General features: G+C 43.1%; 1 protein-coding gene across 1 annotated transcript; it reads right to left on the bottom strand.

Moving 5' to 3' along the window:
- Positions 1-1,665: 1,665 nt before the first annotated feature.
- Positions 1,666-8,366, bottom strand: lpl (lipoprotein lipase). The gene is made up of 10 exons (XM_048977143.1): positions 8,119-8,366; positions 7,142-7,317; positions 6,652-6,831; positions 5,662-5,773; positions 5,095-5,328; positions 4,429-4,671; positions 3,724-3,844; positions 3,332-3,514; positions 3,125-3,232; positions 1,666-2,969 (listed from the first exon to the last, which is right to left on the bottom strand). Exons 1-10 carry the CDS (start codon positions 8,210-8,212, stop codon positions 2,882-2,884), a joined length of 1,539 nt encoding a protein of 512 aa, XP_048833100.1. The 5' UTR covers positions 8,213-8,366; the 3' UTR covers positions 1,666-2,881.
- Between the last annotated feature and the right edge of the window lie 9,077 nt (positions 8,367-17,443).

The following is a 17,443-nucleotide window of genomic DNA, read 5'->3' as shown; positions in this document are numbered from 1 at the left end:
ATTAAAATCCAAAACATATCAAAAATAAAACCGATTTCACAGGGTCCCGCGTCATGAATGTGCTCGGAGTCCTGGCAAAGGCCGTCCTGGTCCAGCCGGCGTGCTTCACAGTCCTGCTTCAGTGTTACTGCAAAACTGCTGCCTTAATATGACACATGTGCCAGAAAATGCGATTTTTATGCAATACAGTGCAGCAGGTGGATGTTTTCAGAAAACACCTTGAAAAATGTCAGGCTCTTTGGTGAAGTAAAGGACCAGCGTATAGCTGCAGTGTGGAGGGAGTTAATCTTCCTCTGACCTTGGGCGCTTTGATTAAGCTGGATGAATGTTTTAATATGAAGCCCCTGACAGCCTTAGGAGAGGCAGCGCGTCATCGGGAAACGCGGGGCGAGGTGGGGGACCAGCTGACCAGAAGCACCACATGCGTAACGGATGCTGTAACTAGCTGGTCCATTATATCTCTTTTTGGACTTTTTCTTGTCTTTGCACGTGATCGGCTTCCAGAAGCAAAGGTGGGTCCTGCTCACTCCCATCTACTTTTTGGGTCAGTGTGTAGCTCAGTGAGTTTGTAAGGTTGTGGGTTCGAATCCTGTATTTAGCAGAGTAGTCAAATCCCCACTGGGCTCTTGAATAAATCCTTCTAACCCCATCTGTTGCCGAGATACTAGCTGACCTCAGAATTACTCTGACCTGTATTTACACATCTGTCTGTGTGTCTCATGGACAGTGTGACATGCGGAGACTCTCCATGTTCCCTGTGGGAATGACTCATTAAGCTCAGTATGTCTCATGCAGTGGCCACTGAAGGCATTTCTGTTCTGCAGTGTGGGCCACTGGTTTTCAAATCTCACATGCCGTTACCAAATATGTAACTGAATAAAAATGTGTAATACTGTGTACATAATGACAGTCATTTATTCAAGATATGAATAATAACAAAGACAAAAAGAACAAATATTTTCAGCCCCCCCTTGATTGTTGGCATATTTAAAAGCTACAGATTTTATCTAGTGTTCCACTGGAAATGGTGTAAAAAGCTGAAATGAGCTGTTTGTGAACCTGTCAGGTTTGCTCTCTGTTTGCACTTGTGGCCTTATGTTCTGCACTGTCCTCTGGCTTCACCTTCCCTCCGTCCCTTTGCACGTATCGCGTATCACATACCCCCCCCCTCCCCCCACACACACACACACTACAGAGATTTCATAGACCTTTACATTCCAGGCTAGGTGACTAAGACTATGACTCTTTCTTGTTTCTCCTGTTGATTCTTGCTCATTTAAAGGTGTTTTTGGGTGCTTTAGGGGGTTCGGGTTAAAACGTGCTGTAACCTGAGTTCTTTTAGCATATATTTACTCGGTGGAAGCTTTTGTCCAAAGCGAAGATCAACATCAGCCGACATCCCTGAAACAATCTCCTTTAAGGGTCTTGCCCAAGTGCCCAATGGTGACATCACTGCCAGCCATGGGGTTTGAACTGGCAACCTTGCTGTTTAGCTCCATAAGCCAGCTGATGAACGTTTGGGATTCAGGAACGCAGTGGTGATTCACGAAGTACACCGACCGCACTGGGGGGTTATAAACTGCCGAGATTCTCTGTCGCTTCCTTTAATGTGAGCAGCACAGGAACCCCGTCAGGGAGGTGGAAGGAAACACGACTGCCAGGTGGTTTCTTGTGTAGCCATTTATTGTCATGTTATATGTTTCGTACTGCAGGCAGCACATACGCTGTGACACAGAAGTGCCCATTTTACCGGGGTCCTCAGGCCCAACACTTTAGAAACGGCTGCCTTTAAAATAGACGCTAGCACTGAAATATTTCAAGAAAGAAAATACAAAAAGATAAAGGGTAGAAATATATATCTATATATATATTTATATACAGTATAATATACAGTTATATACATTTAATAAATAGAATAGAGATGTAAGTGCTGTTTTCAAAGGCAGCCCATGCTTGCTGATTTTACATGAGGCTGATCTCAGTAATGACATCTATCATATCTGTAAATGCTGTGAAAATTGCATGTGGTTTGGTAGAAGGGACGCCTGTAAGGTTCAGCTACTTAGGGGCAAGAAACTGCCAGCGTCCCAGCAGGATCTAACATCTTTCTGAGTCAGTAAAAGGCACCGTAGCCTTAAAGTGACCTGTGCCAATCAAAGCAATCAGTTACTGCTATATAACACATTTAGTGTGTCATTTATCTAATTAACCAGATAAAATCGGTAATTAGCCTGAAGGTTAAGTCTTTATATCTTTGGTAATAAGGCACAAAAACAGTCAGAAATTCAGTCTGGAATAATTTTTGATGGAAATATATTATTTTACTGATTTTTATCCAGGAATTATTATACTTGTTGCTCGAGTGGTTCCAATATTAAACATGCTTTTGCTTAAATTAATGTGATCTTCTGTAGCAATGCAATCATAATTTATATTAATCACCTTGCAATTTAAAATGTATATTATGACCTGCGCTTAATAAGTCTATGTACATGACTAAACAAACACAATAGTGCGACAGAATATAACAGGAGCGAAACACTAGTGAATTTTATAAACTGATCTGTCTACAGCAACACAGAATCTTTAAAAGCAAATGATATGAAATAATTGTAAAGAATATCATTAGTAAGCGCGAATTTCAAATAATGAAATAAATCTCTTTACCCACTGCCTGCCAATTTATACAGTTCACAGATCAGCATGGATTCAAAACATGTAGTTGCGTGAATATATCTGCGATTTCGAAACCACCAAGAATTGCTTGGACCGTGAGGTGCTGCTGATGACAGGCAATAGGCACAAACAATGAAAAGGACACAAATACACATCAAGCATGTCACCATTGGCCAACATTCTCAATGACCTCTGTGCTCTCAGTTCATTGTGTTGCTATGGTGCTGTTATTTCCATTGTCCATAACTTCACTTTTCCTAAATGAGCTGCCGTATTTCTTGCGTCTGTAAAGCCTGCAAGGAAGAAGATATAAAAAAAAAAACAGCTTTTTTATGTGTTGCTTTGAGCCTAAGACTTTCTTCGTAAGATCAATAAAGCACATCTCATCTTATCTTACATTAGTTAATTAATATCAAAGTGTGACGAGTCAAGTTTTAACGTGTCTCACCTTTCCTCTTTGCGGCTACTTTCATTCTCGTTCGATTTCACAAAAACAGCATAGTCTCCTCCTCTCGAAAGGTATGCAACCTCTCCATCTTTGGCTCTAAAAACCAGCCTGAAATCAGAGCACAGCGCTTGCTTGAGTTTTCCTACTCGAGGAGACATTTATGTAGCCTAAACTGCATGAGCAAATGATGGTCGCAACGACACCTACTTGGCCTGTGTTTCTCCTGCTTTGACTCTGATTTTACGGACCCAGAACATTTTGCTGCCCCAGAAGTCATACAGCGTGAAGAGGGAGTCCTTCTCCCACTTGATGTTCACCATGATTAGATCTCCGATGTCCACCTCAGTGATCAATAAGAATGAGATAGTGCCATTGCTGTTCAGTGCAGGCCTAAGGGGTCAGACATCAACACCAACTCAACATATGTCCACAATTCATCATCACCATAATTATTTCATGCAAGACATACCGATGTGTGGCATTGCCACTAACAGATTAACCAGTATAAACCAGTATAAGAACAAGAAGAGAATGTGGCAAAGCTTCGGGGACAATTTTATCCTTCAAACTGCTTCAAAGGTTATGATTTAGCAACATACACGAGTATGGAGATGTCTTCTGTCTCGCCGTGAATTCCATGGAGCGACACTTTCAGGGGCTGCTCACTGTACTGCGCCTTATCCTTGCTGAATAAGTGCATCTTCACCTGGTAGTGGAACACTGTGGGAAGAGAGTGGTCTTCATGAACTACGCTCAAGTCACCAGCATGCGCAGATCATGGGAAATGCCTGAACCTTCTGGAAAGGCATGGAAAGCAGATGCTGGCCAAATGTTATGAAGGACGGCAGCGTTGTTGCTGATGCACCATCATCTCATGTGGGCAAAGTTTTTACCAAACAGAGCTGCAAAAGCTCAAAGTAACCAGTAAAAGCATCAAGTACATTATAAGACCATATTATTATTATTATTATTATTATTATTATTCTAACAGAACTGACATTATAATTTCATCTTTATGATGTTACAGTTGATTATTTTATTAAATGCATGCAAATACTGATGATTCATTCCCTTAGAAAACCCATTGAAGTAGCGTGTCTGAATTTTCCTGTGAAATTGAGATTTGCAGTATGAAACCTGCAGGCAGAATGACACCCAGAATTATTCCAAAAATATGCATGAATCAGAAACAGAAAATGGACGGATGGATGGTTATAGATCACCAGGTAGCTCACTGGCCATTACAGCTCTGTTGGTGCCCTAGGAGCTACAACACGGTGGCCACAGCCCAGTGAGTAGCCTACCTTTGAAGGGCATCATCTGGCGTGTCTTCAGGTACATCTTGGCACTTCTGCGGGAGCGCACCTTATTCACCTCGTAGCCCAGCTTGTTGCAGCGGTTCTTGCGGCAGCTGAGGCACAGGCCCTTCTCGAAGGACTCTTTGGAGCTGCAGCGGTAGGCCGTGCTCTGCTTCTGCTCGTTCACCAGCGAGTCGATGAACAGGTGGATGGAACGCTCGTGCGAGCACTTCACAATCTGGTCCATGTCTGCACAGGACAACCAGGCAGAAGATGCAGTTATGGTGCAAGCCCGCAGATTAGGCATCAATCAAGCAATATGCTATAAACACACAGATCAGGTAATATGTTAAAAATACATGTGGTATGTTGGGCAAAGTCCAAGACTATTGTTTGGAGTTGGCAGCTGAGAACCTTTTTATTTTTGTAACCTGAGCCAAGCCTGGACGTGTGAGCTAGTAGCCTGTAATCTTATGTTTACATTAGTATCTCACTTACATTGTTATGGAGAACCCATTGTCATCAGTGTTACTCATATCTTTAAGGCAATCTACCAAATGTTAAATATTTACTGATCAAACGAAGAGAATGAAATATTGTTTTACTCGACGGAGCTGCGGTTTTCACACGCTGACACGATGCGGCAGTTTTTAACAGAAGAGGCAGACGTACTCCAGAAGCCGGTGGTAGCCACCATTCGCATGGTGTTCTGCAGGTCACAGCCGGGCTGGAAGCCCCCTCCGTTGGGGTAGATATCCACATGGCCCACGGGTCGCTGGATGCCGATGCTGCGGTCGGGAGAGCCTCTGGTGTTGGTGTGTAGGACGTCCACGAATTTGGCATCATCGGGTGACAGGGTGCTCTGGGAATCTGCGTGCTCGAAGTTCGGTCCCGCAGGATCTAGGCCTGGCAGAGGAGTTCGTGCAGAGCAGAGGAACACAGAACTGTGAGGAAATACCTTGTAAAATGACGAACACGGCCTACAGGATAATACACACTTTCTCCTCTTCTTATTAAAGCAACAGCAATGTTTCTACTGTCTGATGGACTTCAAACTAATCCATGAGAATGAATCTTGCCATCTTTTTCAAATCTGCAGCTATTATTACTAGTCATATTATAAACAAATTTCTATAGCTGCCTCAAAGCAGATGCTGAAAGGAACAGCGCCTCCTCCTGGAGGTAAACGGGATGACGGTGTCCAGCTTCAGGACAGGAGCCGTCTGGAGGGCAGCTCACCTGTGATTCTGTGGATTTTGCTGCTGGTTAGGGAGCCCGCAATGCCAGCCACATGGGCACCCAGGCTGTAGCCCAGCAGGTGAATCCTGTCCCAGGGGTATTCCAGCTCGGCCTGACGGGTACAAATCAGCCACATGAGCACCTGCCCAGCTGAAGCTGCGGGGCGGGTTCTTGGAACATTCCCTCATCAGTTATCGTTAATTCAAATATATATATTCACTTTGTTGGTAGCCTAATCGCATATTTACCCTGCACTTATATCACATAGCATGCCCTCTAGCGTAACGTCTTGCAGCATAGCCTTTGACTTTTTCAATATATTTTTTTATAGAAATCCCAACATGCTGTATATGTGCAGATGTCTCACACTTGCTAGGATTTATGACATGAAGACACTAAACTGAAAAGAATATTCTCTGAATAGTAAAGCTGACCGATGACCATTTTCTGCATTTTTTGCATATCACATACCAGGGATCTTCCACCCGGTGGCGGGGTGATGTGACATAAAGCTCATTACCGGTCCCTAAGCCAGGTGTGATGTGACATAAAGCTCATTACCGGTCCATACAACCAGGTCTAGTCAGCTCATTGCGTAAACACATAAATTAACTCAAACATGAGACTTATAACTATTGCTTGTATTTGAAAATATTTTTGTTAATATTCGGCATAGAGTGACCATCAGCACATGTACAATGCCACTGGGAAGGTCAATGAAAATGATGCTAAAATAGACAATAAAGTACTTTTGCAGGAAAAAAAAATCATTTGGTATAATTTTTCTAGATGGGACTTTAAGATTTGACACAAAGTGTTTTGAAATACATGACGTTCGTCTGTGTGTTGCCTTGCTCTCAGACTTGGTTTTAGCATACATTGGTAAATAAGCCACTGGGCAAATGACAATGCAAAGGCAATTCAAACAGACTAACCAATTAATAAAATTGCAGCAATAACAAAAGAAAATGCCTGAATTTACACACGTACCTGCAGCCACCTGACAAATCGGGCCACATCCTGGCCCACCAGCTTAGTGTAGGAGGCCGACGTAGGATAGTGCTGCTGGGCCCGGATCAGCCAGTCCACCACGATGACGTTCGCACTGGGCTCCCGCTCGTACAGCGCTGTCACCAGCTTGGGGACCCAGCTCTCAAACATGCCTGTCACCTGAGCACACGGGGCAGGGGCTGTTGTCAGCACAACATCTCGACCGGCTGCTCATCACAACCTTATTCGGAGCCTGAAAGCCAACTTAGCATATATTTCTGATGGAATTACGAATCAGAGTCGCTTGTCACGTGTTTTCAATTTACCAACCGGAATGTTACATCTCTCTAAAGGCCTCTATAGTATTAAATATACCACATAACATCACACAGAATCTGAATTTATTATAGTACTTTATTTAGTAAGCAGTACTATTTGAACGATTAATTATGTTAATATCCTGAGAGGAAGTCACTAAAACGGTATTTACCGTCCATCCGTGAATGACAATAAATGTTTGCGCCTCCGTATTGAATTTACAAGCTGAGATGGTTTCTGGTTCCCCAGGTGCGATGTAACACAGATCGTCGTCCGGTACGTTCGCACTCCGAAGGGAAAACTTGGACTCGATATCTGAGAAGTCCACGATCCAGTCTGTTGTATTGCCTGTAAATGCACACAGATTAACCATTGTGACATACTACAAACATATCATATCAAGGTTTAACGCATACCATACGAAACATTTAATGCATACAATTACTCTAATTCACAATATGAAATAACTCTAAAACACTGCATCCGAAACATACATTTCATACACAGACCTGCTAGAAGATGGCTTGGATGAATGGGTGAAAATATCGCTCGCCGAAAATATACCCTTTTAAATTAAGCCTTATTATTAAAATGGTAGCACACCGCCCTCTATTGACTTTATGGAATTAAACAGCGCGCAACTAACCTCATTTTGAACAAAGAAAACGAATGTATTTCTTATGTTTCATCTTAAGTTACACAACTTACGTTGTATAATGTCTTCTTCGTGTTAAGGAGCACGACACTATCAAAACCCACCTCTTATGTGTTACAAGGTTCATGAAACACGGAACATAGCGGCAACCGACATACAGATGATTATCATACCCTTACTTGGACCTACTAATTTACAGCTCATGTATACCTACTAATTTACTATATTTGGAGATTTAAAAAAAACTTGAATAAACTTAGCATCTGTATGAACAGGAATTAAAAGTAACTCGACTTATTGAAAAATTGAATATTTTATCCTTCGGTAGTTCACGTGGCGCTGAGCCGAATTAAAAAGAGAAGGAACCGAGTGATTTGTGCCGCTGGATTTACTCTCGGTCTCAGTCATTATGACAAATCTGCGGCGCGCTCCGTTACCTGCACCGTCTATCCGCATTATATATACAGCATATACAAAATAGCATTTACACTTACTAAACATTGGTGACTCAGTGCTGTTAAATAAATTTGCACAAGTTTTTTCAAAACACATCCAAATAATCAAAAGCCAGATGCTTTGTTTCCCCATATTACTGTTCAGATAAAGATGAAATCCAGCCCAGTAAAAAATCTTCAGCTCTTGCAGTAACAGTCCAAATGATCGCTGTTTGGCCTGCGAATCGTTCAGTTCCACTGCCTGTGAAGCTGTGTTCTCATGTAAAAACTGCCGCACGTGCTGTCCCCAAACTGGGTTTTATTCTTAACTTTAGACATTATGGAAATGAGCAATATGCTATTGGCCGGAGCGACGTGAACTGGGCGGGACAATCTGACCAATGTACTGCAGCTGGACTCCGCATTTGTGTACCATTATATAAAGTTTAACCAATAAAATAAATATTTCACAACGTGCTGAAGTTTGCAAGTAATTGTCACGTCTTTCACAAAATAGTTATGTTCATGGCAATAAATACACGTTTTAAACAAATATAATAACGCTAAATATTCTTTGTAGATTACGAAACATTTAATTCAATGACAATTTATGGAAGAAAAACTTGAATTGAGATTATATGAGTTATTATATGATTATAAATTATATGAGTTGTTTTGGTACACTATTACAATATTTTTTTTGCAATCTTATCTGCGCTAAGTCACCGAAATTTCACATAACTGTTCCAATAATTCAAAGCAAAATACGACTTTCTTCTCTTTTATCGTTTGAAAATATATTGATTTTAAAAAGTTTGCAAAATTAATTACCAATCGTTAAATTATCATAATTATCATTTACGTGCGTAAATATTATGTGGACACAATCCGTGTATAATATAGTAAGGATTAATGCATATTTGATTTGACCTTTATTTTGGCTGGAAGTCGTACAGTAAAGCTTAGTACACCATGTAATCATATGAAAGGAACTGGTTATGAGCTAGGAGTGAGGTTGTGTGTTTTACAGAAATGCTTGGGCAGAGATTACAGAGGTTAATGAGACGCTAGCACCTCTGTTCAGCCGGACCCCACCCAACGCTCTGTGCCACGAAGAGAGCCGCTTGTGCAGCGCTTCTGCTCCGCTGTACCTTAGACAAAAGCTGTGTAATAAACAAAGCGCCGGAGCCAGTGCGCTTACGGGACCTTACGTCACTGCACAGCTCAGGTTCATTGTCCCGTCGCTGTGCCTTCTGTGCATCTCTCAAAGTTAATATGTTGCTCAAGGGAGCCTGAAGCCGGAAGCATGTCAGGAGACAAACCCATTGTTTCTGTTGCACATCTTCTATTTGTGAATCAGGAAACATATTTGCGTCCTCAGAGCTGGAAGTCCTTGTCATTATAAGTGTAATGACGTAAACTCTTCCATTCGCAGCTAATACTAAAACACAAGATATTATAGTCTGCAGGGGGCCAATACTTTTCCCTATATAGTGTGTGTGTATATATATATATATATATATATATATATATATATATATATATATACACTATATGGGGAAAAGTATTGGGACACACCTCTTAATCGCGGAATTCAGGTGTTTCATTCAGGCCCATTGCTACAGGTGTATAAAATCAAGCACCTAGACATGCAGTCAGGTTTACAAACATCTGTGAAAGAATGGGTGGTTCTGAAGAGCTCAGTGAAGTGTGGTACTGTCACAGGATGCCACCTTTGCAATAAGTCAGTTTGTGAAATTGCTTCCTTGCGAGATATTCCACGGTCAGTTGTAAGTGGTATTATGGCAAAGTGGAAGCGTTTAGGAACGACAGAAACCCAGCCTTGGAGCAGCAGACCGGGGTCGCCGAGTGCTGAGGCATATAGTGTGTTAAAGTCGCCAGAGCTCTGTTGACTCAATAACTGCAGCGTTCCAAATTTCCTCTGGCATAAACCCCAGTACAAAAATACCCAGAGACACACTTCAAATCGTCCCAGAAGCTGTTATAGCTGCAAAAGGGGAGAATCTCCATATTAATGCCTATGGATTTATAATGGGATGTCATAAAAGTTCCGGTAGGTGTAATGGCCAATTGTCCCGATACTTGTGTCCACATAGTGTACATAACAAACAAACATCACACGCTTATTATTAATATAACAATTTTTTCAAAATCACCAGCCATTCATACCACTCCTTACAGAAGAGCGCAAAGATAAAATGTTAGTTAGAGCTTTACATTAACTGTACCTCAATTATACCTGAATAATGCATTCATATAGAATATTCATAAGCAGCATTAACATCCTAACATACTTTAACAGCATTAATCTACGCTAATAAGAAACATTCTATGGTACGAATGCTTCATAAAGGCATTATAAAGGTGCAGTTCATAAAAAGTACTACCAAATGTTATCTTTCTTCTCGAGTATGAGAGTTTAAAAGGGAAATTTCCTGACAAACACCACGCATTTTGGGGTGATATGCGGTCTAGAGTGATTTCTGACCCTATAAATATTCTGTTTTGTTTGCTTCTGCTCTGCCTGAATGTCTGTGTGATTAGTAAGAGGCTGCCTTTAATTCGCCACAGCTTGAATTAACTGAACACACATAAAATAAACCAGTATGCCATAAACAATGTGTGCACCATCCTCACAGGAGAAGCTGGAGAAACGAAGACCAGCTGTGGTACATTCTTGGTCTGGCAAACTTCTTTCTGTGTTCTTTGTTATATCAAATGCTGTGGAGGCTCATATAATTGTCCTTCTCAGCTCTGAAATCTTATAAAGAAACAGTAGAAGAGCAGGCAGAGGACGATCCGAAAGAACAACTTGCTGCGTTATAATAGCGTGAGATTCTGCGCTTTCCTGAAAGCGGCTCGGAAACGGGCACGATGGCGCATTGCAGGGTTGCTGGCCCCATCTGGTGGACGCTGTGTGGACACACGGCCTAAGCAAAGCTAGAATGGGATCTTCCAGTCCTAGTCCCAGTCCCAGTCAGTCAGCCGGTGCATTGGTGTTGGTTCATGCTAAGCTCCTGATTGGTTTAGGCGCTTCCCTCTGCAGACCAAAGACATGCAGTTTGGACAATTGACCTGAGTGTGTGTGTGTGTGTGTGTGTGTGTGCGTGCGTGCGCGGGCGCACGCGCTTACGCTTACTCTGTGATGGACTAGCATACAGTCTGTGATGTGACCCAGCCTTATGTATTACATAATCTTTGTGGACGTATCTCTGTCTGCATTCACAGAGAGGGCATTGACTCCTAATTCAAGGTTGCTGGCTCCAGTCTCTGTTTGCATTATCTTTGAATTACGTACATAAGTGTGATGGGAACAGCTTCCTAAGTTCATTTTGGGTTCAGGGAACATTTGTGTTCCTGTGTCGTGAACAAGGCTAATAAAATAACGAAGTGTCTATTTACACCCGGGTGCAAATATCATCAGCCCACCTATTCCGGTATTTACACCCCCCTCCTCAGTCTCTGTCCCCTCGCCCCCCGCCTGCACAAAAAAACATAAACGCTGTGCTCCATGCGTGGCTGCACGTCACTTAAATGGCTGAAGGCACAAATATAAAAGGTGCCAAAGTACCCATGCCCTTCAAAAGTGTACGCGCGGAAGAAAGACGAGTGACGGTGCAGTAACACACGACTGCCAGCAGAGGGAGCTAACAACTCACTCTATTTTAATAGGCCGTGTTGATGAGTGAAGGTTTTCAGGAAGGGATTTTGCAGTGAATCATTTTCATGCTTCAGTTTTTGAAAGTAACTAAGTCAGACTGTGAGTATTTTAAACTATCAATTAATGCGAAATGCTTTTTATCTCACGAGGTTATCTCGTTTTACCTGTTACATTGGTTTGTAAGTGCCATGTAACATCGTGATTATATGTGTTAATCATGACTACATTGGGACTCCTGTGCATGATCTGAAGGCTGCTGGGTCAAATCCCAGGGATGGCAGAATGATGTCACTGCTGGGCCCTTTATCAAGGCCCCGAACCCCCAACCACTCCAGGGACGGACTGACCCTACTCTCTCAGATACACATCACTTAGGATAAAAAAATCCTGCTAAAACAAGGAAAATTAAAATATAAATGCCTCTGTTAGGGTGGGAAATTTGACTAGTTTCTCTAGTTCTAAGAATGCACAGTATTTTCTCCTTTAAAAGGAGACAGTGCAGAACTATTGCCGTGCTGCAATGTGAAAGAAGAGACGGGCGGCAGCAGGAATAAATTCATCTGAATATCAAAGCTGTGCTGATACAAACTGGCCTTTGGTGAGAAGTGGAGCAGAAGGAGGGAGCAAAGGAAGAAAAACAGTGAGTGCTGGGGTCTCGCTGCCCCGCTGAGGGCCGGGATCAGCCAGGAAGGTTCACTCCATGCTGCCGCTCTGCTTCCTGGCTGATTCTAATTCCAGCATCACCTTTGCATTAATTGAACAAAGAACCGCTTATCCAGCATGTGAGAAACATTAATTGGTGCTTCATATTGCAAAGTCCACTGTGAATTAGCATGTTTGCTAAATACTGGGAACGTGTAGGAAGAGGGGCCTCCAGCGGACCGTCTGCAGGGCGGGGGGGGGGGGGGGTCAAACAGGCCTCTGCTAGGTGCCAGAAAGTGAAGGGGAGTGAAGAGGAGTGAAGGGGAGTGAAGAGGAGTGAATCGGAGTGAAGAGGAGTGAAGGGGAGTGTCTAGGGCCGGGTTCCCTAGTCCCAGTCCAGTCCCCAGTCTGCTACACGCTTTGTGGATTTCCCTGCTGAGACGCACCTTATCCAGCTCACCAGCCAAATGGCAGCTTTAGTGGGTGTGTTTAAGCCAGGACTGCTAACTGTGCTGCAGATTGGCCCCCCAGGACCAGAATTGGGAAATCCTGCTCTAAGGTAACTGTGCGTCTTCATTTTTTGGGATTTGCCCTCTATTTCGGGCCCAAAAAATACTTCTGGCTGGGATTCCTAAATTGGCAGAATTCCTTTTTGCACTATATGCGTATCGGTGCTGCTGTTCGGCCTCTTTTTGCTCTAACCCCACCCTGGTCTCCCCAGGACTTTCCCGACGACTCCCCTGCTAGTATCTGTGTCCCACTCAGAGCCGTCAGGGAATGAACACAGAAAATAATATTAAATGATTTTTAATAGAGAGTTAAAAACACCTCACTCATCTTCCCATATAATATAAATGATTCACAAGCCGAAGGATACATTGAAATAAAATGAGCTTCCATATTAGACAGCACATAATGTTTGACTCTTCTATTCCTGACGTGTGCATCTGGATTCAAAAACAGATCTTTTCCTATTTTAGTTTGTGACTGTAAGAGTGCTTTAAGTTTATTTGTGACTGATCTGAAGAAAGACAGTTTGGGGAATGTCTTACTTCAGTGTTATTCACAACACGAACATTGTCTCACTCTAGATCTGTCTCAAAAAACTAAATAAATTTAAAAAAAAATTTTAAGGAAAGAATCAAGTATAAAATAATAGTTTTTTGATGTAATCATAACGGGCAGCCCTTTAAAACTCTAGTTGCAAAGAGTTGCCTCGATTGAACCTTGGACATTTTGCTACCAACAAAACAAGCTGCCATGAGTCAGGTGATGGCCCTCAGGGCTGAGAGGCTGGACTGAAAGGCAGGGCAGGGCCTGGCTACGCAGCCTGGACATACTGGCACAGGACAGGAGTCAGCAAACACCACCCCGATTACCATGGACCTCCGGGAAAGCTGGAATGACAGCCTAGAGTTATAGTGTAAAGTGTGGAGCCGTAAGAGAGACCAGCACTTAGGGCTATGATGCAAATTTCAGATCGGAGTGTCTCATGGCTAATGAAAAAAAGCCCGAAACAGGCAAAAATAAGGACATGCCCCCCCTGGAGTGTACCGAAACTGGTGGACTCCGCCCCAGTTCACAGTTTGTGAAGAGACTTTGGACAGAAATATTTCATTCAGCGTAAAAATCAGGCCTAATAGCAGAGAATCAATTTCAAAAGATTTGTCACTCATGATACTTTAAATACAAATCCAGACCATGGTTCCTAATATAATTCCTTGCTTTTCTGTGGCAGGGAACGTCTGAAATGCACTGAACGATTGTGCTGTCCTGCGCATATCTCGCATTCTTTCAGACAGGAAGCCTGCTAAATTGTCCCAGTGACCCCCCCGCCCTCCTCGTGCCCCCCCCCCTCACCTCTCTCACTTTAAACCTTTATCTCACTGTACTCCTGTTCCTTTAAAACCAGCTTTATCTCGCGTCTATTCCCTCGGTGTCAGGGCAGATTTTTGAGGAGTTTTTACCATAAAAGGCCATGAGGAGCGGGCTCTGCTTTCCTGTGGGAGGGGCTCCGCTTTTTCTGCCTGAGGAGGTGGGGGCACGGCCTTCCCTCACTACCTCTGTCCCGCCCCCATCTCCTTTCCCCTCCAGCCTTCCCCTCTGTCACCCACTCACACTGACTTGTCAGCTTTCTCCCCAGTCTGAGAGGTATTCTGGAGCACAGGCAAGAGTAATTTGAAAACGCGGCATGTTTCTAAAACATGGCCTCCCATTGCATCCACGCCACAACAAGGCAGAAACAGCAGCTCACCCGAGCACTGCGTGTCTTCTTATTTATTTTCACTTTGGGTATTTTCCCTCTGTCTCATGTTTCCTCTGGACCAAAGTTCCTCGAAATAAGTTTACAACAAGCCCAAGAAAGTGACTTCCTTTTAAGGGAAGACTGACTCTCAATTTTTGCATCTATGAAAATTCCATGTTTACATTTTTAGCCTAAGGATCACTGAATGCGTCCCTGCCCCTCCGACTCAGGTATCTATGTGCCAGAGGTATTTCATTAGAACATTTCAGTAATTAGTGATAAAAGCAGAGGTTTCAGCTTACCTGAAAGCTCAGAAACACGCAGCAATGAGCAGCACCGGGCAAACAGTAAGTGCGCTGATGTCATAGCATTCGTAAAGTCAGTCCTGGGGAGCCTGCTGAGTAAACAGGCGATGCAGGAGTTCAAGACAAAGGCCCGGATCAACAAAGAGAGCAACCATTTTCCCTGTGAGTGCAGGGTGAATTCTGCTCTTCTGCAGTTTGTACTTAGAGACAGTGACCTGCGTGCCTCCATCTGTTTACTATATGATTCTGACACTTGAATGTTGTGGCGTGTTAAAATTCAGTTATTCAGCATGTCTGCTATGGAATCGCTTTTGTCATGCCAATACAGCAATTCCATTTGCTGGCCAGGCAGAAAAAAACATGCGACTAATTTACACCAAGTGTCCTCCTGTCATTCCTTTGCATAAATCATGTGTGGGGGGGGGGGGGGGTTTCTTTGTGCTCCTAGCTGGCTACAAATTCAGTCATATTTTTGTGTTTTATTGCTAATATAATATTATGTGATAATGATTATATCATGCAAACATTGTAACAGTTTGAAATTAGGTACCAATAGTTATTAAATCCAAATGCAACAGGTATGATTAAGTTTTTAATGATGCCATTTATTTTATTTAAACAGATACAGAAAAAATACATGCCTACATTCCTGAAAATATTGAAGATACAACAGCAAAGAATAAAGTTAATTTTCATCACCCCCCCATCTTCTTTATGAACGGCAACACTGAGCTGCATTCTGAGGTTATATTGTCCTTTAACAGTGATATTCAGTTATACTCCCCATTTATGGGTGAAGTAGAGCGATATGTAGTAAGACCAACAGGCATCACTCAGAGAGCAGGAATCGCTTGTTCCCAGTCACCGACGCTCCCCAGCTGTTAGTCATGTCAGCTCCTCAGCCTCCACCAGCCTGCGAAGGCCGGAAACCGCAGCCTTCATCTTCGTAGTCTTCTCCTCTTCCTCTTCTCCTCCTCTTCTACTTCTTGTTGAACCTGAAAGATTATGAGGTCACACAGACATCTGGGCCAGAAAACTTGCACAAGCTGTTTCCGTCATCTTCCTGAGAACCCCCCAGGGCCAGACTGAGCCTGAAGGAGGCCATGGGACACGTCATGGGAAAAGGGCAAACAGCACGCTAATTACTGTCAGAATGCCATCCGTCAAACGAAGTTGTGTTTTTTTCTTTCCCATTGGATTTTTTTTGCCGCAGTCAGTGATTTATTAAGCGGCTCCATTTGTACATCCTTATCAATCACTAACATTCTGTGACTGCTGTGGATTTGGGTCCAAGCTCACTCTTCCTCTGCTAGACATCCCTTATCTGACTCTGTATCTAAACGGGATCTAGTTAAAGTCATAAGACTGGACATCACTGACCTTTAAACACTGTCTGTCAGCCGCAGAGCGGCTGAAATCCTGCCTCTCTGTCACTGAAATGGCTTGTATGTGTGTGTGGATTATGTTTATATTACATTGTGGGGACCAAAAACCTGTCATTTTGTCCTTGCCATTTTTCAGGTCCCCACAAAGATCTGAGAATCCAGTCAAAAAAGTAAAAATGCCAAAAGTCTCATATTTTGTTACTTATGGTTAAGGTCAGGGCTGGGTGGGGGTTAGGGTCGTCATGTTGTGGTTAGAGTTTTCCCCATAGAAATGAATGGAGAGTCCACACAAAGATATAATTACAAACCTGTGTGTATGTGTGTGTATGTGTGTGTGTGCTCTGTTTCCTGGGATAGGTTCCTGGTGACTCTCTGAGATCCTGGAATGTGGTTGGAAGATCTGTGGAATATTAGACGCTGAAACCTTATCATCCTTAATTAAAGTTGGCTGTAATAAAGCTCTCATAATGAAATGAAATACGTATTGCACTGAAAAAGTACTAAACAAATCCCATTTATTAGAAACTGCGCAGGCAGAAATCGATGCCCCCTACTTCAGGTGTGACTCTCTAGAGCCGTGTTTCCCAACCCAGTCCCCGGGGGGCCACAGACAGTCCACGATTTTTGAGCAAAAGGGCCTTTTGCTGGCCTTCCCTTATTGTCTCCTTCAGTCCTCCACCTTTTTGCTGGCCTTCCCTCATTGTCTCCTTCAGTCCTCCACCTTTTTGCTGGCCTTCCCTCATTGTCTCCTTCAGTCCTCCACCTTTTTGTTGGCCTTCCCTCATTGTCTCCTTCAGTTCTCCACCTTTTTGCTGGCCTTCCCTCATTGTCTCCTTCAGTCCTCCACCTTTTTGCTGGCCTTCCCTCAATGTCTCCTTCAGTCCTCCACCTTTTTGCTGGCCTTCCCTCAATGTCTCCTTCAGTCCTCCACCTTTTTGCTGGCTTTCCCTCATTGTTTTGGTCAGTCCCCAAATTGTACAGTCCTCTCCTCCGCCCGAACAGGCTTTCCCCATAACATCTTTCCATGGATTATATTTACAGCTGTTCGGCAGATGGTTGGAATAGCACATGCATTATATCTTCTGTTGCTATCTCTTGAAGACGTGTTTAGTGCAGGTAAAATCCT

Source organism: Brienomyrus brachyistius, chromosome 15 (assembly GCF_023856365.1).
Source record: "Brienomyrus brachyistius isolate T26 chromosome 15, BBRACH_0.4, whole genome shotgun sequence".
In the NCBI taxonomy this organism is placed as follows: Eukaryota; Metazoa; Chordata; class Actinopteri; order Osteoglossiformes; family Mormyridae; genus Brienomyrus; species Brienomyrus brachyistius.
The sequence above is the reverse complement of the archived record's forward strand: the minus strand, read 5'-3'. Positions and strand labels throughout refer to the sequence as shown.

Coding starts and splice junctions, on each gene's coding strand:
- lpl (XM_048977143.1), bottom strand. CDS start 8,212: ATGGGGAAACAAAGCATCTGGCTTTTGATTATTTGGATGTGTTTTGAA. Junction 6,832..7,141: donor TTGTCATTCACGGATGGACG/GTAAATACCGTT, acceptor CCGTGTGCTCAG/GTGACAGGCATGTTTGAGAG. Junction 5,329..5,661: donor CAAAATCCACAGAATCACAG/GTGAGCTGCCCT, acceptor CTCCTCTGCCAG/GCCTAGATCCTGCGGGACCG.